This window comes from Canis lupus, chromosome 24, assembly GCF_011100685.1.
Source record: "Canis lupus familiaris isolate Mischka breed German Shepherd chromosome 24, alternate assembly UU_Cfam_GSD_1.0, whole genome shotgun sequence".
Lineage (NCBI taxonomy): Eukaryota > Metazoa > Chordata > Mammalia > Carnivora > Canidae > Canis > Canis lupus.
The window spans coordinates 32,408,250-32,435,049 of record NC_049245.1 but is presented as its reverse complement, the minus strand read 5'-3'; the positions used below and the strand labels follow the sequence as shown (position 1 = coordinate 32,435,049).

Sequence of the window (26,800 nt, the reverse complement as noted above, 5' to 3'; positions counted from 1 at the left end):
TGGGCTGTTTTCTCTATTAAAAATAGAAGCCGGGGTGCATGGCTGGCCCAGTTGGTTAAGTGTCTGCCTTGGGCTCAGGTCATGATCTCAGGGTCCTGGGTTTGAGCCCCACATCTGGCTCTCGGCTCAGTGGGGAGCCAGCTTCTCCCTCTCCCTCTGCCATTCCTCCCTGCTTGTGTTCTCTCTCCCTCTCCCTCTCTCCCCTTCAAAGAAATAAATAAAATCTTAAAAAAAATTAAGAATAAATCCCAAAGGCAGACATTTTAATAACAACTGGATGAATTTTAAGCTGAATCAGAGTAACTTTGCAAAATGCATACTTGCACTGACACTTTCCTGACCACACATCAGTGGTATAATCTGAACAGTGTGCTGATAAGCTCATTGATCAGTCTGCAGTGGCCCAAGGAATTTTTACATTTGGACGAGATTATGATAAATCAGAGGTGAAGGAAAATGTCTTCCATTACCTTCAATGGCAAGGAGCCAACCCATTTGCAAAAATGTCCCTGTTTAATATTGGAGTGACTTTGGCCCCCACCCTCCTACTTGTACCAACACCAGACCAAACCTGGGCCTGTTCAACTCGCCTTGAAATCGATCTTTTCTGTCCCCTTTGCACACTTCTCAATATCCAGCCTTGTCCTTCTGTGGCCTGTCACCTCCACCCACAAAGGTGCTGCTATAGCTCTGTTGATAGGACAGCCTGCCACCCACTGGCCCCCGCAGGCTGCGTCCTTAGGCCTTCTGTACCCATCCCCTTGCACTTTGGGTAATCATCCTGGAAGCTTCCTTGATGTTCCTCCTCTCCCCACACCAAGTTAAGCCTGATAATAGCATTAACTGACAAGCACTATACTTGACTGCCTTAACTCAAGCTTAGATTGTTAGGAGCTTGAGGCCTGGAAAATCTTCAGGGTAAATTGTATTTCATACAAAGATGTATTTAAAATATGTAGTTGGTATTCCATCAGGTTGCATGTTAATTCATATCCATCAAAACGTGAGCTGGGATACATTGTACCCAAAAGTGGCAGAAATTCTGGCACTGAGATTTCAGAGGTGTCACCAGAGTGCTTTGGGAGCATTGGCCAGATGTCATGGGCCCCCTGAAAATCTTTTTGCCCTCTAGAATTTCTGTGTGTAAACAGGGAATGAAAGCGGGGGTGAAGTAGGTGGCAGGGGCTGGTTGAAGGGGTTGAGGGCTCTCCTGAGTTTCATGTTCAGCACCAACAGGCAACAGGCACAAGATGACTGTACACGTTCATTTGTCGCAGCTAAATCCCCAGCCATTTCTCTCTGGCAGATCTGGTTCAGGCTCAGCATTGAGTTAACTCTGTGACAAGTGTCTGTGACTGACCTCCGTGTGTTGAGTGGTCTTCCACCATTTCCTGTTCAGTGTTAGCACCCTTGCCTTTCTCCTGGGAACATGCTCTGTACCCCTGTGTAAGATGGCATGCTGAAGCTGAAAGAGTTTGGGCTTAGGTAAACCCAAGATGTTGGTTCCAGTGTTGGTACCAGCACTGAGGGTCGTCTGACCATGGGCAAGCTTCGTGTCCACATCTGGACAATGGAGACGATACCATTAGGATTAAGGGTAATGATGTATGTAAACTGCCCAGCACCTGTGCTCAGCAGACGCTAATCTCCTGTCTCCTTTTTCTCGACAAGCCTTTAGAACTTCTTGGCTCCTTAGGAAGGCAGGGAAACAAGCCTCTACTTTCTAGCACTCAGCTAGAAGTCGGGCTACCTGGCTTTGAGCTGGATCCTGCTGCTCCGTGTTTCGAGCACCATTTGGGGTTTGGGTCTTCCATTGAAAGAGCATTGCATCATCTTCTGGAAAGTGTCTGTTGTCCCAGGTGCTAAACAAGAAGCTTTTTTTTTTTTTTTTTTTGAACAAGAAGCTTTTAAGGGCATCTGTGGTCCCAGAATGCTATGCTTGTTTTGCCTCTCCATGCTGAGGTTCAGTGACGCCTCATTCTCATGTGCATCTGTCATAGTCTGAGTACCAGATTGTATTTAGAGAATGGCTCTTGCCGCTGTTATGCACACAGAGATAGTGTGTGTAAACAAGCAAATTTAGTAAACTGGAGATAATGAAATCCCACATTCCATGTCTCATGTGGTCTTTTCTAAAATCCTTGAGAAAGCCCGGGAACCTGGAAAGCTCAGCCTACTTGATGACAATGATGAAGCTCTTACTTGAGCTACTTGCTACATAGGGTGTTTCATGACTGTACTCACTCTTTCTGTGTCCTCCTAAATCCTACAAACTAAGTACATGCTTGGTCATACATCCCTTAGCTTGATTGACTTCTTCCCTCATATCCATATCTGAGGGTCCTGAGGTTTGGGTCAACAGGATTTGAGAGTTTTCCTGGCAGAAGGAGAAGAGTTGAGTTTCATGGAAGTAACACTGAAGAGGAGTTACAAAGTTTGTTCGCATGAGGTCGGCTGTGAAAGTGCCCTGTGCCCTGGAGGCCTAGACACATGTGACGGCTTTCTCTGCCTTTTAGTGCCCACTCATTTGTCAGCCTGACCTGCTTGGCACCGCGAGGTAGTGTCTGTTGAAAACTCCATGGCTCCAGGATTAGAAAAGCTCCTTACACTGCACAACTTCCCCATGCGGATTCCTTCAGTGGCGCCAAACTTCTGAGTTCATATATGAGCCGGGGGCTGATAGGGTAGGATACACCCCCTCTCTGCTGCAGTTTGTGGTCCAAAGTCCATGCCACAGGAGCTTCAGGTGTGTGCCAGGGTTTCAGAGGAGAATTTGACACATCTGTGCAGTTGAGGAATTTCCAGGCTTATGGAGAAGACACAGCAGGAGCCAGCAACCACCATCAAGTGTTCTGAGTGCTGGGGCAAGGTCAGGGCCTGGGACCATAGAGCAGGGAACAACCAGCTGCCCTGGGGAATCGGAATATTTTCACGGAACGTAACTACTCTTGTGGGTCTTGAAGGATGGGGAGGAGTTCAGGCACTTAGGCAGAGAAGGGAATTCCAGGAAGTGAGAATAGGATGCACAAAGGCACGAAGATAGACATACTGTGGTGATTTTTACCCAGACAACACTTCTCAAGAAAACTGATAGTCCCCTCATTTTCAAGAGCAAGAGAACACATAGAAAGGACAGTCAGTGGAGGTGATGGATGGGCCCTGCTGTGATCTGAAGAGCACTCAGCTAGAAGTTGGGCTACCTGGCTTTGAGCTGGATCCTGCTACTCCTTGTTTTGAACTTTCCTGTGTAACTGGGAATTCATCACTCCCCATCTCTGGCTCTCAGTTTCCTTATCTGATAAACAGCAGAAGTAGACTGAGTAATCTCACAACTCTTCTGGTCTATTCTGTTTCTCTATTCTGTTTGGCAAAGCTTCTCAAGCTGGTTATGACTCCTATTTCAGGAAACAACATGAAAAGAAACTCAGAGCTGAGGTGGCAGCTGGTTTTCCAATGAGTGATGGAGGAGCCTACCTCTGGTTACTCTTTATCCCCGCCCCCCGCAACAGTCTGCTTCCATAGACTAACACAGCTCAGACCTGATTCCATGTGTTCATCTGGACTTACTGGACACTGGGGGGCTCAGCTTCATTCCCAGAGGGATGAACTGCAGAAGCCTTAAAAAAAAAAAAAAAAAAGCCTCTATACTCAAGCCATGTTTGACAGCCATAGGGGGAAGGGAGATTCTGTTAGGAGAAATCCTGTGCATTGTGGTCACCTTCTGAACTTGTCCCAGAAACCCCTCATCCAGTCTCTTGACAAGTTTTAAAATTGAACACACACAGCACAGAAAACAGGTGCTCTCATTCCCCGGGGAGAACAGGAGATGGCAAATTGGGACCACGTGTTTAGAAGGTAACATAGTCGTGTCCAAACTTAGAATGTCCAGCAATCTCCGTCTAGGGCTGGAGGACTGTGGAAATGCTTGTGGAAGTGGGCAAACAGAAGTCAAAAGACTTTATCACAGCTCTTTGTGATAGTGAAAAGATGTCAATGTTTGTTTAACTGATGCCAATCAGTCTAAACGAATTATGGTAACTGTATTAGGAACGTAATGCACTCCCTACAAAGAATCAAGGCTGTTGTATTTCTTGTGGAATCTGGAGGCAGGAAGACTTGGATCCCCACGAACTAGAACTTACAGCCATGCGCCCTCAATCACATCAGTGTGTCTGAACCTCTGTTCCTGAAGCGTAAGGTGGGGATGCTGCTGCTTCATCTTCAACATTCTCGGCTTCGGTATTCCAGGAACGACGAGGGAACCAGGCACCATGGGAGGCACAATGGTCATTCACAGAGACATGGTGCCTTCGGGGGGTTCATCCAGCTGGGTGCAGGCGATGACCTGAGCAAGTCCAAACTGTGCTGGACATCTCAAGCAGGGTGTGCCCCCAACCTGCCCTGACCTGCCACCGCTCAAGCAGAGGTGGTCTGCATAAAGCACTTAGAAGAGCAAAGGAGGAGGGTGATTAACAGGGACTGCAGCCAGACTGCCTAGGTTCAAATCCTGGCTTGGCCACACACACACATTGGCGTTGTGACTTTGAACAAGTTCCTTAACATTTGGCCTCAATTTCCTCACCTGTAAAATGGGGATAATAAAAGTACCCACCTTGTAGGGTTGCTGGGAGGATGACATGAATTGATCCTTGTGAAGTGCTTAGAATGGGACCTACTATGTGGGAAGTACGTACAGATGTCTTCAAGTGCACAGTGAGTCTCTCATGCACCATCAGCACTGTGACATATTAAAATCAGGAGAAAGAAACACCGTACACATCAGTGTCTTAATTTTGATCAACTCAGAAGTAATGAAAATGTACAGTTAATGAATGTAGAAGGCTGTGTCCCAGTGACCTGGTGTGGGAATGGAGTCCCGGAGAGTCTGCAGTCTGCTCTCAAGGCTAACTCGGGGTTGAAGGACAGAGAGAGGTGTTACCCAGGAGAGCTGAGGGAAAGGGCCATCTATTTATCTATGGGGTTTTGGGGCGCAAGGTGAAGTAGGTCTCCCCATTTGAGGAGATGTCCACTCACAGGCAAGCTCAAGACTGACTGGCTAGGGTCTCCAGGCTGCTTATTTTGGGGACCTGGGCTGGGTGCCTTATCACTGGAGCTCTGCCACTTCCCTGGTCTTCTCTGCCAGGGTGTGGCTGTCTGGGTATGTGTCTGGGGTGTCTGAGCGCTTAGGAGGTAAGTGGGTGGAGAAGCCTGGGAGCCACCCCTGATTAGCATCTTAACTTCTGGAGCAAAGTTGTTCGGCTCTGCCCAAACAGGCTGCTATTGTTCATGCCCACTGCCCCCTCATCCCATCCTTCTGGACTTCTGCTTGTATTTCCTGAGTGTTCTGTGTCTGCCAGTTACCCCCATGCTCCTGGGGACTAATGCAGGGGCGAATGGGTGACTCTCATATGGAGGTATTAGAAGCTGCCTGTCCACACCTCAGCTTGTGATCTTAGGCAAGTCACTTAGCCCCTCTGGGCTTCTTACTCATTTATGAAATGGTGATAATATGTTTTTTTCTACCTCACTAGTCTTTGGCTTAATGAAATCATGGATGGGAAAATATTTTGTAAGTTTTTTTTAAAGATTTTATTTATTTATTCATGAGAGACATAGAGAGAGAGAGAGAGAGAGAGAGAGAGGCAGAGATACAGGCAGAGGGAGAAGCAGGCTCCATGCAGGGAGCCCGACGTGGGATTTGATCCCGGGTCTCCAGGATCCCACCGGGGTAAACCTGAGCCACCGCTGAGCCACCAGGGCTGCCCCATATTTTGTAAATTTTAAAATGTCAGTCACCTATGAAGGCTGCTTATTACTGAAAAGAGTTGCCTTTGCCTAGTGAATGTCTCTCTCAGAAGCCTGGGCACTGTAACCCCTTTATGTCCCCAATAACCCTGAAACGACTTGTGTCATCAATGTGCTCTTTAAAAGGCAACACTGAGTAAAATTAATAACAACTAGCATTTGTTCTGAATCTTTTAATCTGGTGCCTGACTTCTTTTTTTAAGATTTTATTTATTTATTCATGAGAGACACAGAAAGAGAGGCAGAGACAAGAGACTTAGGCAGAGGGATACAATACTCGATCCCAGGACCCAGGGCCCATGCCTTGAGCTGAAGGCAGACACTCAACCACTGAGCCACCCAGGTGTTCCCAGTGCCTTATATTTTTGTGATATTATCTCAACTGTAATTGCTAACAACCTAGGCCATAGAGAAAACAGAAAGATTTCTGGCTTCTCACACATTTGGCTTTATATCCCAGCTCTGCTACTATATTAGTCAGCTGTTGCCGCAATAATGCTTTATAACAAACCTCCTCCTACATGGTGGCTTATGACCACAGATGCTCACAGCTCACTGCAACTTACTGACCTGGACTGGCCTTAACTAGTAGGTTCTGCTCCAGGCCACATTCTGGAGTCCAGGCTAAAATGACAGCAAGTACCTGTGATGTGTTCTTCTTGTGACAATCACTGGGGCATGAAAGCCTAATACAAACTGAACAGCATGTTAAAGCCTCTGCTTATATCCCGTCCTTCCACTCACCTTCCACTGGCCCGAGGTGGCCACATGGGCAAGCCTGGCATTCACAGGACAGGAAACAAATTCCACCCATACTGGGACATGCTACAAACTTGCTTGGAAAAAGATCATCCTGTTAGGGAACCCAGGAGCCCCATCTACCCCTTGTGTCTTGGGCCCTTAACTCTCTGAGCCTCTCTTTCTTTATTGGTGAAACATAAATATTGATGTTTTGCAGAGTTAGAAATGATTTATGTGAGTTTCCTAGGGCATAGTGTTCACTGGATGGCAGCTATCAGTATTGTCAGCTCCATTCTATTTTATTTTATTTTTTTAAGATTTTATTTATTTGTTTGGGAGAGAGAGAATGCAAGTGGGGAGGGGCAGAGGGAGAGGGAGACAGAGAATCTGAAATACACTCCACACTGAACACAAAGCCAGACATGGGGTGAGATTGTGACCTGAGCCGAAACCAAGAGTCAGATGTCCAACAGCCTGAGCACCTATCAGTTCCATTTTATAAATGAGAAAACTGAGGCCTTGAGCCAACGTGGGAACAGGTCTCTGGGGATATGTCAGAGTGACCTGGACAAGTGATTCTGTGACTTTGGTAATGAAGAGGCTGTGTGCTGAGGAAAATACGACCTTACAGTCCTCCCCACCACAGATCTTTCTGTGAACAGTGGAGAGACCTTTCATGATAGTGGAAACTTTGGGGGTGCCCATTACCACAGTCCAGGTGGTGGTAGTAGCAACCTAACTCTGACAGCCACACATCCCCTTCATCTCTGCATCCCTCCACGGCCCCTCATAGAAGGCCCAGCAGCTGGTGGATTCTGAGCAAATGTTTGTGTATTGACTCTTCTCATCCTCCACCCTAGGTTCTTTCTCTTCATCACATTCCCTGAGACAGACTGGGTCCAGGGAAAGGACTCTTGGCTCTAGCTCACTCATAGTAGGATCCTGACCAAACCAGACACCGCCCACCTAGGGACTCAGTTTCCCTCTTCCCCACCTGAAGCAGGTGGGTAGAGCTTCACAGTGTCTTCCAACCTGGACTTTGAGCCTGTGATTTTTTTCCAGCCATCTGCCTGGGGCTCTTCTTATTTGGTCATTCCTTGTGTTAGAGGCTGCGAGCTGTCCACCAAGATCTGTTCTCTCCTTCCTTAGCAACAGGCTGCCCAACCAGATGACATTGCCTGGTCCCTTTGCAGCTGGCAAGGCCCAACCATTACATTCTTACCCATGGAATGTGAGTGGAAATGATGTGACTCTCTTCCAAGTGTAGGCCTTAAAATGCTGGACACGTGCTCTTCCATCCTCTCTTTCCCTCCTCACCACCTGACACCTGGGCCTCACATGCCCTGCGGATGAGGACAGTGTGCTGGAGGAAGGGTGGGGCAACAGCATGGCAGGAGCCCGAGTCCCTGAGCGAAGGCAGGAAACAGATTCCAGGCCAGTCTCTACCACTCACCTCGTGAATGGGAGAACACTGAACGTCCACTCTCCTACGTCCTTGTCCTTGATGTGTTCCCCCTCTTGTTGAATACCGTGTGGCAGGCACCGTAGCGATTCTGCATTCCCTGCCTGCTGTACTCCGTCTTGTCTCCTTTATTCCCACGTCTCCAGGCCTGACTTCCTTGCTCTCCAGGCAGATGCCCTGGGAAACGCGGGAGTGTGTTAGGCGTTTGGTGGAGACAAAGTCCGGCAGGGTGTCAGTCTCTGCAGGTTCTAAGAGTTGCCAGTTCTTCTAATACCTGAAGACCCTCCCAGTCACCGAACTGAGGTCGGGGCTTCTCTGTCTTTGCCATGGGCAAAGACCTCAGAGTCTCAGCAGGATCGACAGATTTCCATCTCTTCCTGCTGGTCAGCCACCCTCTTCTACCGTCCCCAGTGACCCAGGCCAAGCCTCCATTATCACTTGGGCCAAAGTTATGTGTTAAGCCCATCCCCATATTTCTGTCGTCCTATTTAGGTAGAAGGGCTATCTGGGTAGAGGAGGGGAAGCTCCTGGAACTCGCCACCACCCCCACACACTAGACTAGTTTCAACGCTGTACAATGGAGGGGTTTGGAGAATGTTTTATTGTGAACTCTACCGGGTGGTGACCCCAACTGCTGTTTTTCCAGATGTGGTTTCTTTGCTAAAGCAAATCAACACAGTGTCTGGCACTTTGAATTCAGTCTCTGGTCCAGAAAATGTTCTCGGGCAGCCCAGGTGGCTTAGCGGTTTAGCACCGCCTTTGGCCCAGGGTGTGATCCTGGAGACCAGGGATTGAGTCCCACGTCGGGCTCCCTGCATGGAGCCTGCTTCTCCCTCTGCCTGTGTCTCTGTCTCTCTGTCTCTGAAGAATAAATAAAATCTTAAAAAAAAAAAAAAAAAAGAAAATGTTGTTCTCTGTATCATTTAGTAAGGACCACCAAAAGCCATTTCCCTTTACTTGGCAGGGCAGCAGTACATCTTTGCTTTCTTAATGTCAGGCAATGTCAGCTTTTTTGTTCTCTGTCGCAATCTGGAGAGAACTTGATTATCCTGATGTCCCCATAACAAAACATTGATCCACTACATTGATGACATCAGACTGAACCCAGTGAACAGGAAATAGCAAGTACACCAGATGCCTTAGTAAGACCTACGCCTGCCTGCCAGAGGGTGGTATCTTAACCCCGAGAACATTCAGGGGCCTGTAACCTTGGTGAAATTTCTAGGGACTGAGGAGTTAAGAAATGTCAGGCAATCCCCTCCAAATGAAAGACAAGTTGCTACGCCTATGCTGAGATAAAAAAGCATTGCAGTTGGCCCTCTCTGGATGTGAGAAGCAATGTACACCCATTTTTGTGTGCTGCTTCAAGTCATTTACTGAGTAATCCATAAGACTGCTGGTTTTGGATGGATCCCAAAGCAGAGTCAGGCTGCAGTGCAAGGTGCTCTACCAGCCAAGCCTTATGTTCCAGAAGATCCAATGGTGCTTAAATTGACTATGATTTAGACATGTTGTGTGGAGCCTCTAGCCAGCCCTAATAGGAAAATCTCAGTGCACATCCCTAACAGTTGGAACAAAGTCATGTCTTCTTCTGCAAATAACAATTGTCCTTTTGAAAATTAGTTTCTGGCCTGCTACTGAGCCCTGGTAGAGACTGAACACCTAACCATGAGACTGCAACCTGAGCTGCCCGTCCTGAACCAAATGTCATCCAATCCATCAAGCCATAAAGCTAAATATGTAAAGCAGCATTCTCCCAAGTGGAACTGAAACAGCTCAGACTATGTCAACTATTCCTGACACATTGCCACCTCTTCCTCACCCAACACCTAAGGCCTTGTGATGAACTCCCTATGATCAAATGATGGAAGAAGAAAAACCTCAGTTGGTACCACCTGGAAGTGGATGGTCACAGCACCATGGGAATGCCCTCAAAGACATAGGAGAAGGAAAATCCTTTCAGCAAACAGCACTTCAAGCAGTACCTGTGGCTGTCCACTGTATCTAGGTGGAGACAGAAGTCCAGAAATGTGGATCTACAGATATTCAGGGAGATGGGTCGTTTGGATGATCAAGAACAGGGATGGAAGATTGGTAACAGGGAGATCGGTAAGAGAAAGACTGTGGATGGACCTATAACAAGGGGCACAGAAAGAGAGGATATTTGTATTCTATGTGATATCCCCCACCCAGAAGTACTCACCACAGAGGAGACTTTCAACAAATAGATGGACAACATGACTTGTTCTTTAGCTGGCATTCCCTTCCCCCAGCCACCTTAGTGCTTGCTCAATAGGCTCATATACAAAATGGCCATGGTAATGGACCTAGAGATTCTAGGTGGACACTTCAACATGGACTTCCTCTCAGCAAGACTGATTTAGCTAATACCAGTATCAAGTCCTCAGCTTGCACAGAATTCCTGATATGGGACCATTCCCCATAGGAACTAGTACACTGACCCCTTCCATCATGGAGGGAGCAGCAATTCGTATATTCCATTTATGAATTTGCATTCTTTGACCACAATGCCCATGGACACCTTGGTTCCAGTCTTGGTATTCCATACAACATTGCCTCTAACCAAGGAGTTGATATCACAGTAAGAGAAATGCAGCAGTGTAATTGTACTTATGGAACTTTCTGGTCTTACCATGTGCTCTATTATCTAGAAGCAGCTAGGCTTATAGAACATTGAAGACTCCATTATAGCACCAGCCAGGAGATGCTGCTATGTTGGGGTGATGTCCTACAGGATGCAATATATACTTTGTATGAACCACAGTGCTACTTCTCCCACATCCAGAAAACAGATCCAGCTGTGCTGAGGTGGAAATGGGAGACTAGCTCTCACTATTGCACATAATAACCCATTCATGAAGATATTGTTTCCCATTCCTGAATCTTTGGACTTTGATGGTTTAGAGGTCTATAGTTCCCAAGGAAGGAATGCTTCTGTTGGGGAATACATCAATGGTAAAACTGAATGAGCAGAAGTTGGGATTGCCATCTGGCCTTTTTGATTTCCTCATACCATTGAAACTAGAAGCAAAAAGTGCACTCTACAGACTACAATGATTAATGCCGATCACTGAGGGTAAATGGGCTTCCTGCTGCAGTGGTGGCGTGGGACACTGTAATAAGAAGTAGAGGATTCTCTGGGGTGCTCCATAGCATTTCCATGGCTAATAGTAAAAGATTAATGGAAGACCACAGCAGCCCAAGGACCACCAAAGTCTGAGTTCTTTCACAGGGTAAAATATTCCAACTGTGAGGTGCTGGTTGAGGAAAAAGAGAATATAGAATAGCTAGTAGGAAAAAGAGAAATTATAAATATCAACAATGGCCTTGGGATCGGTTACAGAAATGAGGACTCCGGCAGCTATGTGGATTTCCCTCCTTGCTTGTTGTGTGTGTATACATTGCACAAAAAGAATGCCAGTGATGTAAGTTAAACTGACATTTTACTGTAAATTACAGCATATTGAGGAGTGCCTGTGACCTCTAGAAGTAGAAGAATGAGAAGAAAACCTGACATCATCCAGAGTGATGTTACTGATGAAGCTTTGTGAGAGAGGGAGTGAGGGTGAGAGCAGGAGACCAGTCAACCCCACCGGGATGAAGCATGATGTTATTGTTCTTGAATGGAGTTTAATTATGAGTGGAGAGTCAGTGTGGATGTTTGAGTAGCCTAAGGAGGGAACAGTGCCAGATGGTGACTCTGCTCTCTTATGTTTCATGCTTGTCCTGTCTGGGCCCTAGTTATATTTTTTCTTTTCATCTTGATGAACAAAAACAAAAAAAATGGGCAAATTATTATACATTTTTGCAAAATCAGTAAACTATGCTTTATATTCTATGAGTTATATCCTTGGTTTAATGTTCTTTAGACATTTACCCATTTTTCCCTCTGGGAGACTATGGGGCATGTTCCCTGGGTATACCCCAAAAGGCCACATCCAGGTTACCATGAGTAGATGGTTGTGAGCAAGCTCCTTAAACTGGGAAGCCCTGTGTCCAAGTGAGGTGGGTTTAGGCATCACAGGTCAGATGGATCACAAAGGTCAGAGCATCCCAAAGTCCATGGAGAATCCATCCCCACAACCAGCAACCCAAGACCTGGACTCAACTCTTGCTTGCTCTCGTAAAGCACTGAATCTGAAATTTATGTCTCTGTATCTCTGGCCCCAAACTTTGGAAATGAGAGATGGATGGACAACATAGTTTTAGAAATGAAAAGCAACTGTTCCTCCTGAATGTTTTATTGGGGACTTTCAGTGGTTTCTAAGCATGAGCGGCAGTGACACCCAGACCCTCTCCCAACATGCAAAAGGCACAGGAAGAGTGAGACACAACCAGGGGAGGCAGCAGGGATGCAGGTACCACCCGACCCCTCCATGTGGCGTGATGAGGCACAGGGGCAGCCCCATGAGTGATGGGCAAGGTGGGAATTAAAGGAGGTGGCTTTGGCATTAGGCAGAGAGAAAGACCCTAGTCCATCCACCTCCAGACCCACCCCTGCACTCAGGCCAGGACTGACCTGCTGAGAGAAGGCCAACATAGATCTTACTAGAAGTCGCCCTCCCATAGTGGGAAAAGTCACCCCCAGGTGGGAAGAGGATGATGGCTGCTGCCTCCAGGGGCTTCTGGGAAAGTGTCAAATAAAATACACTGGCCAAATCGGGGGGGGGCGGGGAAGGAGGGGGGAACAAGAGGGTGTGCTCATGCTGTCAGTCCCAGGCATGACCTGGTGGTTGGCCGCCACTGCCTTGGCTTGAGCCAGTGCTATCTCCGTCCATGTGCAGGAGAAGAGTGGGGCCCCTTGGGGTCTTCAGGGCACCCCCACCCCCCCAAGGTCTGTGGTCCCCAGCCCCACCCAGAGGCACCACTTAGAAGAGTCAGTGTTGATGTTGGCTTTGTCCTGTGGAAGAGTTCCCTGGGCAAGAGGGAAGGTGAGGCGAGGGGTCAGGCCCTCCGAGCCCCCAGCACCTCCCAGCATCTGGGCCCTGGTGGATGAAACAGCCTGGGACTCACCTCAGATCCTAACAAGTCCCCACAGTTCCATCTTGAGACCTTGAATCAAAAGAAAAGGCATTCGTGTTTTGTTTCTGTTCTCTCTCTCTCCCTCTCTCTCTTTCTCTCTCTCTCTCACACTCACTCTTTCTCTCCTTTAGTAGAGCCGTGGCCTCAACTCACGGCATTGGCAACGTCTACTTCTAAACTATGGAATGTTTTCACATTGACGACAGAATTACTCCAAACGGGGCGGGGAGTGGCTGTCCAAGTGTTCATGAGACAGTGCATTACTGAGAGCTTGCTGGGAGTCACACAGTACAGACACACCGACAGGCAACAAGCCCGGGCCTGGCTCTAGATGTATTTTTTCTTGAGGTACCAGTAGGCAAAGTAGCCCATCCCACCCAGGGAGCCCATGAGGAAGGACGCCCCAAAGAAAGATGGGGGTTTCCGCTTGACCAGCCGGAACGCATTGGGGATGACAGCCGACAGCAGGGTGGTGTGGATGTCGCCGAGGACTTTCCGGAAGGCCAAGCGCCTCTGGACCCTCTCGAAGAAGGACTGCAGGTTGGGCCGGCTGCCATCTTCCCAATACTTCTTGGACAGTCCCAGGAACTTGAGGCGGTGCAGGGTGGCTCCCAGGAGGACGTCGGCGAGGGTGAAGGCACAGCCGCAGAGCCACAGCTCACACTTCTGCCCTGGAGCGGAAGGGAGAAGAGATGGGAGTGGAGGGGCCAGCCTCTGCTCCCTGACTCGCTTCTCTGCCACTGACCCCTCGGGCTTTGGCCTACCTACACGCCCACCTGCCACCGCACTGCTGCTGGGGCTCCTCACTCTTTACAGCTTTAATCACTTTTGCTCTAGGCTTATACCACTTCTGTTGGTATTTTTTCTTCAAATCAGCTGACTTTTAAAAAAAATTTTTTTATCAGCTGACTTTTAAGTGTAAATACATGTATCTGAACTCCAGACACTTACGTCTAACTGCCCTTTTGACAGTTCCACTTGGCTGTTCACCATGCATTTCAAACTTGGTATGTCCAAAATCGAATTCCTGATTGTCACCCCCAAACCCACCACTCTCATCCGCACATCAGCGACCGCATGCCCACTCTTTCAGTTTGCTCGGGTGAAAACTCCATGCCGCATCGAGTCCTCTTTCTTTCATTCCCCATGTATAGTGTGTCAGCAATTCCCATCAACTTCTCTTCAAAATATATAGAGTATGCGGCTACCTCCGTTGTTACCAGTCCCGTCCAAACAACCATCCTCTCCTACCTGAATGTCAGAATGTCCTCTTGATAGATCTCGCTGCCTCTCCCCTTGACTTCCTAGAGTCTGTTCTCAACACAGCAGCCAGAGGACTGGAAATGGGTATGGCTTGCCTGGGAGGCCCAGTGAACAGGGAGTGGTTCACAAGAAGTCAAGATTAGAGAAGTAGATGGAAGATAAACTAATGAAAAAGCTTAGAAGCCCCACAAAGGAGTTTGGATATGAACACGGTCAGTGGGGAGAATTGCAGGGTTTTGAGCAAAGACGTGATTTAAGAGACCAAAGGAGCTCCGTGTCCACCTCCATGTCCACCTTGGCCCCTGCTGGGCTTCATGCCTGGAATGCTTTCCCCTCTGCCTCCACTTCCTACAAGGTCTGCTGTCTTGGGAAGCTCATTTCTGCATCTTTGAGCAGATGTTCCTTTCAGCTCAGAAATGTCCTGAATCTGATGCCTTCCCCCATCAAAGCCTGAGCCCCTCCATCCCTCCCACTCTGTGTCTTCTTGTTCCTCCATTTATTCATTCACCCAATGAATGTTTATCTAGTAGTATGTGTTGGGCATAAAGACCTGACATGACATGACACATAACAAGACACCACGTCCTGAGAGGCTCGTGGTTTCACAAGAGGAGGAGGTAAAGTGTAATGAAGGCTCTAATCCAAAGTTTGTCCTTGTTACATAACCTTCAAGATGTCTGTTGGATATCCAAGGGGAGATGATGAATCAGCGTTAGAGGTATGCGTACCTAGTATAAGTGTGCATCATCAGCATGGAGGTGGGAGGACATTGGCAAGGTAGTGACTGTAGACAGATCTGAGAATAGGGCCAAGGACTGAGCTTTGGGGCTTCAAGATTCAGAAGCAAGATGAAAATCAGCGGAGGAGCATGAGCAGGGGCACTTGTGAGGTGAGAGATGAACCAGGAGAGGGTGTTATCCTGGAAGCCAAGATATGAAAGTGTTCCAAGGAGAAGGGGGGTGTTCAAACCCCGCAGAGAGGTCAAATAGGAGGCCGAGACTGGTGACTTTGACAAGAGCAGTAGGAGAGGATGCTGACACTGAAAGCCTGGTTGGAGGGAGTCCAAGAGAGAAAGGGAGGAGAGGAACTGGAGACCGTGAGCAAGGATCACTCTCTCTAGAGTTTTGCTATAATGGGAAAGACATGCCAATAATGCGAGACAGGTCAAGAGTGTCTTTGCAAGCGGGGAGGGAATACCCAGCATGTTGATGGGAATGTTGGAGCAGAGAGGCAGAAATGATGCTACAGAAGACAGTGGAAGGGATTACCAGCGTGAACGCGGGAGCAGATGGACATCAAGATGCAAGGGGAGGGGTCGCTAGTTCAAGGACAGCTCAGTCCAGGTAATTGGAGGGAGTGCGTGGTGCTATATCTCATCAAATTTAAGTTGCTATGGAATGTAAGACAGCCACCCCGGAGAGAACAAGTGGTGCCAATTAAACTTTGTGAGAAATTTCAGAGATGTTAAGATGCGATGCCACAAACGTGCCTCTTAAGGCTGATAAAAACGCGGTGATGTATGAGCACTGCTGCTGGCAGCAGAGTAGCCGTGTGGGTCTCTTCCTAAGACTTCTGTTTTCTCAGTGGAGGCAGGGGCTGCAAGGTCGAGGAAGACAGAGAAGGTATTAAGCAGTCACCTGAAGAGGGGACGGGGGGAGGCCTAGGGCAGCCGGAGAGCCATCAAAGGCTCATGGTCATGAATTCAAAGTGAGACCAGCCGGCACAGGTGTGTTTCTCCAGCCACACTTGGCCACAGGTGCTGACCAGGTAGAGACTTGGGTGTAACCATCTGAGGTTTTGCAAAGCATGATAAAGCCAGAAGAGGGCAAGGAAGCTGATGGTGCAGGCAAAGGAGGGTTCTTGCTGGTGGCCAAGGGAGTTACTGCCAGGTACGGAGCGTGGTGAGATCAGGATGGGGGTGAGGGGCAGTGGAAGGAGGCAGGGCCAGGGGCCCGCAGTCCCCAGTGACAGACCAGAGGAGACCGATTTGAGAACAGGACCAAGGACTGACCCCGGGGCACTCCAAGATTTAGGGAATGGACAAGGAGAAACCAGCAAGGGTGCATGAGAAGAAACGGCCTATGAAGTGGGAGATGCGCCAGAGAATGCAGTGTCACCTCCCCAAGCCTCACAGCAACCCATCTGATAGGTCCTATTATTATCCCCACTTTACACTTGAGGACACTGAGGCACAGAGAGGTCAAGTAACTTGGCCAACGCCACACAGCGATGACATGGAAGAGCAGAGCCTGGATTTGAACTCAGGCCGTGTGGTTCTAGAGTCTGTGCTTGGAACCACCGCAGAACACTGCCTCTTTCCATGTGCAGATGAGCACGCGCAGAGGCTTGCGTCTCTACATGCCCCTTTCAATAGGTGCGCTCCTTGTTGGGTCTGTGTGCAGATCTGTGTGTCCGGGTCATGCGTGGTGTGTCTATCCGTCCATGTGTGCACCTGCTCCAGTCCATGCAGCCGACTGTGTTTATACATGTGGGTATCTGCACACGTGGGCATCTGCGTCCATGCGGTGTGGAACCCCCACACGTGTAAGTGAAGTGATGCCCACGTCCATTTGGCTGTTTGCCTGCACACAGATGTATGTGTGTGTCATTATCGAAGTGTGTCCATGACTGTGTTTATGTGTATGGGCAAATGCTGAGAGCCACCACCACCATGTAGGTGGACATGTGTCCCTACCTGGCATGTCACCCTTCGGTTTGCCCCCTCCTCTAGCTGTGCATCCCTTCAAAAAGCCCCCAGCCCTGGATAAATCCTATCCTGAGCCTGCCAGCTGAGTGTGCTAGAGACTGTTACACTGATCAGATCTGCTTCAAATTCATGAGCACAAAGCCCAAGAGAGAGGGCACTTGGCCGTGCTGGGACCTCTGCTAGCTCTGGAGTAGACTGGCTTCCCCACGCCCTGCGGAGACAGCCATACAGCTTCCTTCTCTCCTCACACCCTGTCCCTAGTCCTCACTCAGCCCATGATGTCACCACATGCTGCATTCAGAAAAGAGGAACCTTCATCCAGGAAAGCCCTCACACCAACCATGAACCCTACAAAGCCAGGCACGTGCACACTGCCTTCGGCCACCCCCTCTTAAGGCCAGGCCCTCTGGGTTCTCTGCACCCATCTGAGGCTGCACATCCTCCCTTTGCCTTCCAGATCCGCCCTCCTCCCTTCTCCATGTTGCTCTGTGCCCCAGGAGGACGACTTGACGGATACCCCAGTGGGGCTCCATGCCCTCTGGCTCCAGTCAGGTTCAGCTACTGGGAAGCAGAAGCAGGAAGTAGGAGGGTGGGTGAGAGTGAGGTGGGAGCCACAGACTGAAAGGTATAGCTCCTATCAGACAGTCCCCCTCTCCACACAGCCTCTTTGTCCAGGGCCCTGAAGCTACTCCCACCCCTCACAACCTCAGGCCCTGGGCACCCCATTTTTCCTTGTGCTCTGCCTGTATCCTGCCCACATATTTGTAAACAGTCCCTTGATGAAATTCTCTTCAACTTACCCAATTGAAGGTGCCTTGCTTCCCACAGGGCCTCTGTCTGACGCACGCCCCTCGTGTCCTTTCCTGGACTTGGTGCCATCCATCCTACAGCACTGATTTCTCCTTTCCATGGGTTCTTTTCTACCGGCCTGAAAACACGCTCTTATATCTCCTCTCTTCACCCCACTTCCTTCTTCAGGCACCATTCCATCTCTCTAGTCCCTTCCACTGCTAAATGTCTCAAAACAGGTGCCGACATCTGCTGTCTTCATTCCTCACCTTGCATTCACTCTTCGGCCTTCAACCCTCATAGTCCAATGAAATCCGCCCTTGTCAAGGGCAACAGCCATGAGACAAAATCCAGGGGATGCTTTCCCACGCTTGCTTCACTCAGACTCCCAGCAGCATTTGACACTATTCTCTCCTTAAAACACAATCCCTTCTGGGTTCTATTGACATAAGGCTCATCCTGCCTCGCTGGCTACTCTCTGTCGGCTTTGCTGGCTTCTCTGCCTCTACCTCTCCCCTGATGCGGGGAGACCTCAGGGCAGGTGTGGTAGTTTTAAAATGCGCTCGCAAGCCACTCAGTACTTCTCTGGTGGAGCCCAATCTCCTTCCCCTTGAATATGGACAGTATTTTGTCGCTTGCCTCTAGAGAATAGAATGTGGCAGAAGAGACAATGACTCCCAACGATAGGTCATATGGCCACCCCTCTCTCTCTGCACTCACCCATTCCAGGCACAGCCAGCAGCCATGTTGTGAGGACACTCAAGTGGCCCCATTGAGGAGGGCAGGTATTGAGGAACCGGGGAACTGAGATGTCTAGATGGGAACCATGTGAATGAGCCATCTTGGCTATGGATTCTCTAGCTCAAAGGACTGCAGCTCCAGCCAACATCTTGAGTGCAACCTGCATCATGCAGCCCTAAATTACAACCACCCAGCCACCCTGCTCCAAAACTCATGAGCCACAGGAAGTGTGTGATGTAATAAATGTGGTTTTTGTCGCTGCTTCAGCCTCTAATTCACGGGCAATTTACTGTGGAGCAAAAGGACACATCAGCCCTGACTCTTCTGTTTTGTCTCTCTCCGCTCTCTCCCTAGATAAATCACCCAGTTCTGCGGCTTAAATACCACATACATGCTGGAGACTCACAAATCTCTCTCCAAATTCTGACCTCTCCTTTACAAGGCAGACCAGAATACCGAATGGACCGTGACAGCCCCTCCTGGGTGTCGGAAGGCCTCTTGAACTCACTGTGTTCCAAATCGAGCGCTCGGCTCCCCTTACCTATATCAGGAAACAGCAGCACTCGGTAGCTCAGACCAAAACCCAGCAGTCATCTTGGATTATTTTCCCTTACTCTCCCCTCCTCACTTGACCACTCAGCAAATTCCAATCCATTCTGTCTCCAAAATGCCTCTCGAGTCCATCCACGCCTCCCCATCTCCCTTGTCTTCTCCTTGGTCCAAGCCAACATCATCCCTCCTGGGCTGCTACAACAGCCTCCATTCTGTCTCCCTTGAAATCCACTCTCATAGTAACCAGAATGCTCTTTAAAATCAGAACATCTCACCCTGGGTGGATTTCGAAAATGGCCACCATTTCCTCCCATTCCTGTATGCATGTGGCTTTGCTGCCACTAATCCATTCTTGCTTTACCTAATGAGACACTAGTAAATTCCACATAAATAGAAGCTTGACAAGTGTTTATACACTGAATCTTTGCTCCCTTGATGCTGAGTAAGACTGGGTTAGCCTGCTGGGTGATGAGCAATGTGTGGCCCACTGGCCCTGCTGACAGCGAGTCAGCCACTAGCCATGCCAGGGAGGTCACTGACTGCTAGCTGACTACAAATACGTGAGTGATGCCACCACCAGCATGCGGGACAGAGATAAGCATCCCAGCCGAGCCCAGCCCAAATTGCCAAGCCACAAATCATGAACAAATAAAAGGTTTTTTTAAGTGACTCAGATTTAGTGTTTATTCCTTATGCAGCAAAAGTTAGCTAATACAATCCCCTTCTCAAAGCCTTCCAAGGATTTGCCATCAGATGTGTACATAGTACAAAAATCTAAATTCTAAATATAGACTAAGTTCTAAATATAAACTAAATATAAATATGAGTATATTCTAAATTCAAATACAGCCCCATGATCTTGCATCTCTCTGACTCTGCCCAGCCTCACTTATGCCACTCTCCCCAATACTTACCACACAGTAGCCAGTTACTGGGGAGTTCCCAGCTATCCCCACTCTCCTCCATGGTGTCCCCTCAGTCTGGAACACACCTGTCCTGGTTCTTCACTAGGCTGGCTCCTCCATAACCTTCAGGTCTCATTTGAAACGCCTTCTCTTCAGAGAAGCTTCATCAAATTTGCCTGGCTCTTTTTACTATCAATCTTAACACTTCTCCACAAGATTGTAAACTCCATGAGAGCAAGAGCGACATCTTGTTTTTTACTTGCAATTTTATCCTCAGGACCTGGCACATAGTCGGTGTCTAAGAAATATTTCAATAAATGAATGAAAAAGAATGGTAATAGTAATTATTTTTGAGATTCTATTTCTAGAACATTTTACCTTTAGCCAGGTACTGTGGAGAATGATCAACACCTGTTATCTTTATGAACCCTCACAACCTTCCTGTAACCTAGATCTTATTATTATCCACATTTCATAGATGAGCAAAGAGAGGTGAAGTGACTTCTGTAAGGCCACAGAACTAGGAGGTAGCTGATCCAGAATCCATATCAGAGTCATCTGGCTCCATGCCAGGGGTCTTAACTGTGACATTATAACACTTCCCAATCCTGCTCTCTGCCCCACAAGGGGACAAGTGGAGGGCATAAGCATTATCCCCAGGGAATTTTGGGGGGTACTACAGTGAGTGAATGAGACTATGTGGGCCCAACCACCACCCACACCTCTGCTGCCTCCCCTAGCTATGGAGGGACACCAAGTCTGTCCAACATCTCCATCTGGAACAACCCCAGTCATCTTGCCATGGGGCAGTACAATGCTGCCTCCTCTTGGAAGAGCTCAGGACCAAAACAAAGACTGAGGTCAGAAGCTCCCAACCTAGGAATCACATGAGGAATGAGCACCCACAGCTATTCTCCAGGACCATCAACTCTGCCCTCCATCTAGGTCATACTCCATGTCTCCCTTGATCGATCATTTCATTTTATGTTCTTGGAGAACAGAAGAAGCAGCAGAGCTAGTGCTTAAAAACTCAAGACTCTGGGAGCCAGGGTTTGAATCTAGGCTCCACCATTTCTATCTGTGTGACATTGGGAAGGTTACTGAACCTCTCTGTGTCTTAGTTTCCTCATCTGTTAAATAGGGTTGCTCATATTACTTACCTTCTAGAGTTCCTATGGGCCTTAAATGCGTTGAACTATGTGAAACACTTAGCAGTGTCTGGCTCACAGTAAGTGATGTTAAAGATACATTGTATGGGCTGAATTGTGTCCTTTCAAAATTCGTATGTGGAAGCCCTAATCCCCAGTCTCTCAGAATGTGACTATATTTAGAGAAAGGGCTTTTAAAGAGTTAAGTATGTTGAAATGTGGTCATCAGGGTGGGCCCTAATTAATCTGACTGGTGTCCTTATAAGGAAAGAACATGTTGCCACACAGACACCAGGGGCACGTACCCGGAGCAAAGCCCACGTGAAGACACAGCAAGAATGTAGCCTCTGCAAGCCCAAGAGAGGCCTCAGAAGAACCAAACCTCCCAATACCTTGACCTTAGACTCCAGACTCCAGAGCTGTGAGAAAGTAAATCTCTGCAGGTTAAGCCATCTAGTCTGTGGTATTTTGTTATTAGGGCACCCGAGCAAATTAACCCTTAAATATGTAAGATGTGCCTGAGAATGAAGGTCAATCAATGAGAGAAGGGTAGAGCTGGGACTCTGAGCCCAGAGACAGTCTTGGAAACACCACGCCTTCTGGCCTCTGAGCACTCTTCTGTGGTGGCTTCCCCTAAGAACCTTCTCTGACAGAAGGAGAAAGTTCCTGCCTGAGGTGTGTACTATTTTAATTACTAAGCCTTGCCATGCTTTTTTTCTACAGAGGACTTAGGGCCCTGGCTTTAGATCTCATGACAATGTCCTATTCAGGACTTTAGCTATCTATGCGTACCTTATGCTTGCCTCTGCTGTGAGATGCTGGAAGAGCACTGCACCTGTCAGGAAGGAATCTGTTCTTGCCCTGACCATGCCACTAATGAGCTGCACAACCTTGAGTAAGTCCCTGTATCTCTCTGACCCTCTGTTTTCTCAAATAGAGAATATGCATGACTTTAGTTATCGTATGTTTAAACTAGCATGTTCTAGGCAATGTTCAGAGTGCTTTTACTTTTCATAAGAGTCCAACAAGATGGTATTAAGTTGTATTATTACCAGCCCATTCTACAGATGAAGAAACTGAGGTTCCAATAGCAAAGCAACTTATTCAAGTCACAGTACAGACAGCAAAGCCAGAACTCTAACTCAAACCTTTCTGATTCTAAAACCATCTTTTTAAAAAAGATTTTAAGTAATCTCTACACCCCAGCATGGGGCTTGAACTCACAATCCCAAGATCAAGAGCTGCATGCACTACCAACTGAGCCACCCAGGTGCCCCAAAACCAATCTTTTTGAACACTGCTCCACAGCTTTCCCATACAGATGGTGTGTGCATGTGTGAAGCTGTGAGGGCAGCAGTGCATGTCACATAGCTTTGTAAATTAGCATAACTGAGGAGACAAGACTAATAGGCCACCAGAGCAAGATGAGAAGGTCCAGAATCTAACTTGAAGAGGAGTGGTGGCAAAGACAGCACATAGAAGGAAGAAGGAGCAGAGTGGCATGAAGAGGGTACTCCCAGCTGGAATTGCTACAAGAACAAAAGGAGTGGAGATGGGAACTTGGCAGGGTCAGGGTCCAGAGAGTCACTCAAGAACAGAAAGAATCAAGGTCAGAAAGAACCATAATACATACTTGAGTGGGGGAAAGGTGAGATGATGTGGTGGGTCCTGGTCATCACCACCACCACCTTCATCATCTTCACCAACCTTTATTAAATATCTACTGGATGCTAAGCACTGACCTAATACCTACATGTATTATTTCATACAACATCTCAACACCTTTCTGGGATAGTCTTATTATTATTATTCCTATTTTATAGATGAGAAACTGAGTTCCAGGAAGGTGAAGCACTTGACCCATGGTCACTTAACTAATAAGTGGTCAAGCTAGGACTTAAACCTAAGTCTGTCTGCCTCCATGGCCCATGACCCTAACCACCTGGGAGGTCCTCTGAGATCTTCAGGATAAAGGGGTTGGAATTGGGCAGGGGTGGGTGGGCTGAAGAGGCTCCAGCACCCACCTACCCCAGAGCTGGCACCCACCCTCATTCTCCAGCTTCCTCTTCTCCAGCTCCGCCTCGATCTGGTCCAGCACCATGGCCAACTCCCCAAGGATCTTCTTTAGGTAGCTCACATCATCGTGCTCCAGGATCTTGGCCTGGGGACAAGATAGGCAGGAACCAGGGGAGTTGAGTTGGCTTCCACTGAGCCTGGATAACCAGAGATGGAAGGAGCTGGACCCCAACCCCCTTTGGCAAACCCAGCCTCCAAATACCCCGTCAGTGTAGAGGGTGTCCCACTGTGAGCTTGGCTGTCCTGACCAGACCTGGCACTTTCATACACCAGCTGCTGTGAGGATCAGTTGATAGCAGCTCATTGCTGCCCCTTCTCAAGAGAATTGCTCTCAGGCAACAAGTCTGCCTGGAAATATTTGGGAGGTTATCTCCCACCCCTTATAACCCCACCAGACAATCTGTAGCCAATGACTGACTAACACAGGAGTATAAAAGGCTTGCCCTTTGCCTCAATGTGGATTGAGTTTGTGGTGACACTTATGCTGCAGAGCTTCCTGTGGGATCAGGAGAACTTGGCGCCCACTTCTTCCCTATCCCCCCCACCCCTACTGGGTTCTCCTCAGAACACTCCTTCAATGCCACTCTTACCCAAGAACCTCTGTCCAGTGTTCTGCTCTTAGGGTCACAACCTAAGATGTGAGGAGACCCACCAGGGCCAGTGGCTCACCCAAGTTCAAATAGCCAATAAATGACAGAGGAGACAGGATTGGAAAAGCAAGCCATGTTGTTTCCATTTCATGTCATCAGCTGATCCTCCATTTAGAACCAGCTTCTTCCATTTGTTCTGTTCCATGAGAGAGATGGTCGGGAAGGGAACTGGGCAAGTCTGGAAGCACTCACCATGAGCTTCTTCTGTTTGGAAAGGTAGGGCTCAGAGAGCTGGGGTTCCTCTTCATGGTCCAATTTCATGAGGTCTGTGGTGGCGTTGGCTAAGTGTCCTGGGGAGAGAATAAGGAAGTCTCCATCTTTCTGATACCCAGGGCTACCCGTAACCCTTCTTCCACAAGTTTGCCAGTAGGTCCCACTCAAACATTGGCCTGGGAAATAACAATATCAACAACCAACACCTAGGAAGCACAACAGGCTGCAAGGTAGGGATGGATGGTATGCCATCCTGCCCTAGGCTTGGGCTAGTGGGAGAGACAGACACATAAATAAATCTTTCTGATACAGCATGATCAATCTGTAATGAAGAGTGAACAGAATGCTGTGGGACACACAGGGCCACCAGCCTGGGCCACCAGGCATCAAGAAACCTCACTGAGGGAGGAGACTACTAGGGGATGAAGAGGAATTTGCCAGAAATGGATAGGTTATAAACCTGGACAAACACGTATTTCAGAGCATGTCTCCCCCCACCCTTTCCTGTGGTAAGGAAACAGGTTCAGAGAGGCTAAATAATAGCCCACACTAGTAAATGATAAACAGGTTTCAAGCTTGGGTCCATCTGCTAATTCGTCTAGTGCTCACTCACTATAGATCACAAGGAAAAACTTGTTTAATGTGAGAAAAACCATAAAAGACTTTTGGTGTTGAAACTTCTTCTGGTGAGGCAATTTTCCTGAAGATTTGGGGATATGCTAACCCCATACTTCCTGGAAAAACTGGCCTTTTAAGAAGCCAAAAAGGGAAGGGTGATGGAACAGTGGGTCAGTGATGGAACTCAAACCATAACCCTGAGAATTATTCTTTTTTTTTTTTAAGAGTTATTTATTATTTGAGAGAGAGCAAGAGTGAGAGAGAGCACAGGAGCAGGAGGGAGGGGCAGCGGGAGAAGGAGAAGTAGACTTCCTGCTGAGCCGGGATCCTTTTTTTTGGGGGGGGGGGGATCTTTTTTTTTTAATTTTTATTTATTTATGATAGTCACACACAGAGAGAGAGGCAGAGACACAGGCAGAGACACAGGCAGAGGGAGAAGCAGGCTCCATGCACCGGGAGCCTGACGTGGGATTCGATCCCGGGTCTCCAGGATCGCGCCCTGGGCCAAAGGCAGGCGCTAAACCACTGCGCCACCCAGGGATCCCTGGGGATCCTTTTTTTAAAAAAGATTTTTATTTATTTACTCATGAGACACACAGAGAGAGAGAGAGAGAGGGAGAGGGAGAGAGAGAGGCAGAGACACAGGCAGAGGGAGAAGCAGGCTCCATGCAGGGAGCCTGACGGGTCTCCAGGATCACACCCTGGGCTGAAGAGTCCAGGGCACTAAACTGAGCCACCGGGGCTGCCCTGAGCCAGGAGCCTAATTAGGGATGGAGGGTCTTGATCCCAGGACCCCGAGATTATGACCTGAGCTGAAGGCAGACACTTAACCGACCGAGTCACCCAGAAGTCCGAAAACTATTCTTAATGAGAGAGAAGTGCCCTATAATCTAACTTTGAGAATCTAACTGTAAACTCTGGGGACTTATAAGAGGAGGTGAAAGCATCACGCAGGATAAGATCCTGGAGTTTGTTCCATGATCGGGGTGGAGTCTCTCCAAAATTCTTGGCCAGTAAGTTTAGGATGTGGCAGGTCAGGTGGACAGTGGTGCCCCAATCCTGCCCTGCCCTTTCCCTTGTGTCCCAACTCCACTTAGAGATCACTTAGGTGCCCTGAACTCATCCTGGCCCACCCGGCCTCATCATCTTCCCTGCTTCACCTGCTCCTCACCTGCAGTCTCCCCCAACTGCAGCACCCTTGCCCCACACTGAGCCAAGCCAGATGCCTGGGGGGTGCCTTCAATCCTCCTTCACCTCATCCCTGCACCAAATCAGTCCCAGGTCCTGTTGATTCCTCTTTCTTATTCTTTCTCATACTTAACTTCTCCCTGTCAATCCTGACTCCCTTAGTTCAGATCCCCTCATTGATGTCTCTGGATGATGCTGACCCAGCCAGAGGCACCAGCACTCTCTCCATTCTGTGCCCTTCTCCCCACTTACATCAAAGAGGTCTTCCTCAAACACACACTTGACCATGCCACTCCCTACTTAAAACCCATCCCTGGCTCCTCGCTGCCCTCATATAACATCCAAGTTCTTCAACTTGCCTTTAAAAAACAGCAGGATCCATCTCCTCTCTTCTTACCAACTCCATCTTTCATTGACTTGTCCCACCTGTCCCTGTCCCCAGACTCCAAATGCTTGGCATTCCCTGAATGTACCAGGCCATTCCAAACCTCTGGGCCTCTACTCACTCTACTTCTACCTCCTGGGATAGCTTTCTCTGTGTTCCTCCCAAAAATCCGCTTCTAGCCCTAATTCAAGATCACCTCCTCCACGAGGTCTGTCCTGAATCTGACCACTCAATGCCTTTGTCCTCCAGATTTCTGCCAGAAAGTGCAAATACAGTAATCAGAGCCGCCATTGCACAAATCCATTCACATTGCAATCTATGTGAAAAGTGCCCCCTGGACTTGTGCAGTGCACAACCTGTACAACTAAACATGGAGATTTTGTTGTACTTATTTCTGGATGTATGTGTCTTCTACTAGAATTTGAGTTTCTGGAAACCAGTGGCTCTATCATACTTGTCTCTGTTTCCTTAAAACCCAGCACAGACCTGGCACAGAACAAGAGCTTAGTGAGAG

The 26,800-nt window shown here is 48.3% G+C and overlaps 1 protein-coding gene across 7 annotated transcripts in view; it reads right to left on the bottom strand.

Moving 5' to 3' along the window:
- Positions 1 to 12,254: 12,254 nt before the first annotated feature.
- Positions 12,255 to 26,800, bottom strand: part of GDAP1L1 (ganglioside induced differentiation associated protein 1 like 1) — a 49,234-nt gene continuing 34,688 nt past the window's right edge. For all 7 annotated transcript variants that reach the window (XM_038572381.1, XM_038572382.1, XM_038572385.1 and 4 more), the window contains 3 exons: positions 24,075 to 24,172; positions 23,203 to 23,317; positions 12,255 to 13,722 (listed from right to left, as the gene is read on the bottom strand). In XM_038572381.1, coding sequence (XP_038428309.1) covers positions 13,379 to 13,722; positions 23,203 to 23,317; positions 24,075 to 24,172 — 557 coding nt within the window. In that variant the 3' untranslated portion in view covers positions 12,255 to 13,378. The remainder of the gene's footprint in view (positions 13,723 to 23,202; positions 23,318 to 24,074; positions 24,173 to 26,800) is intronic.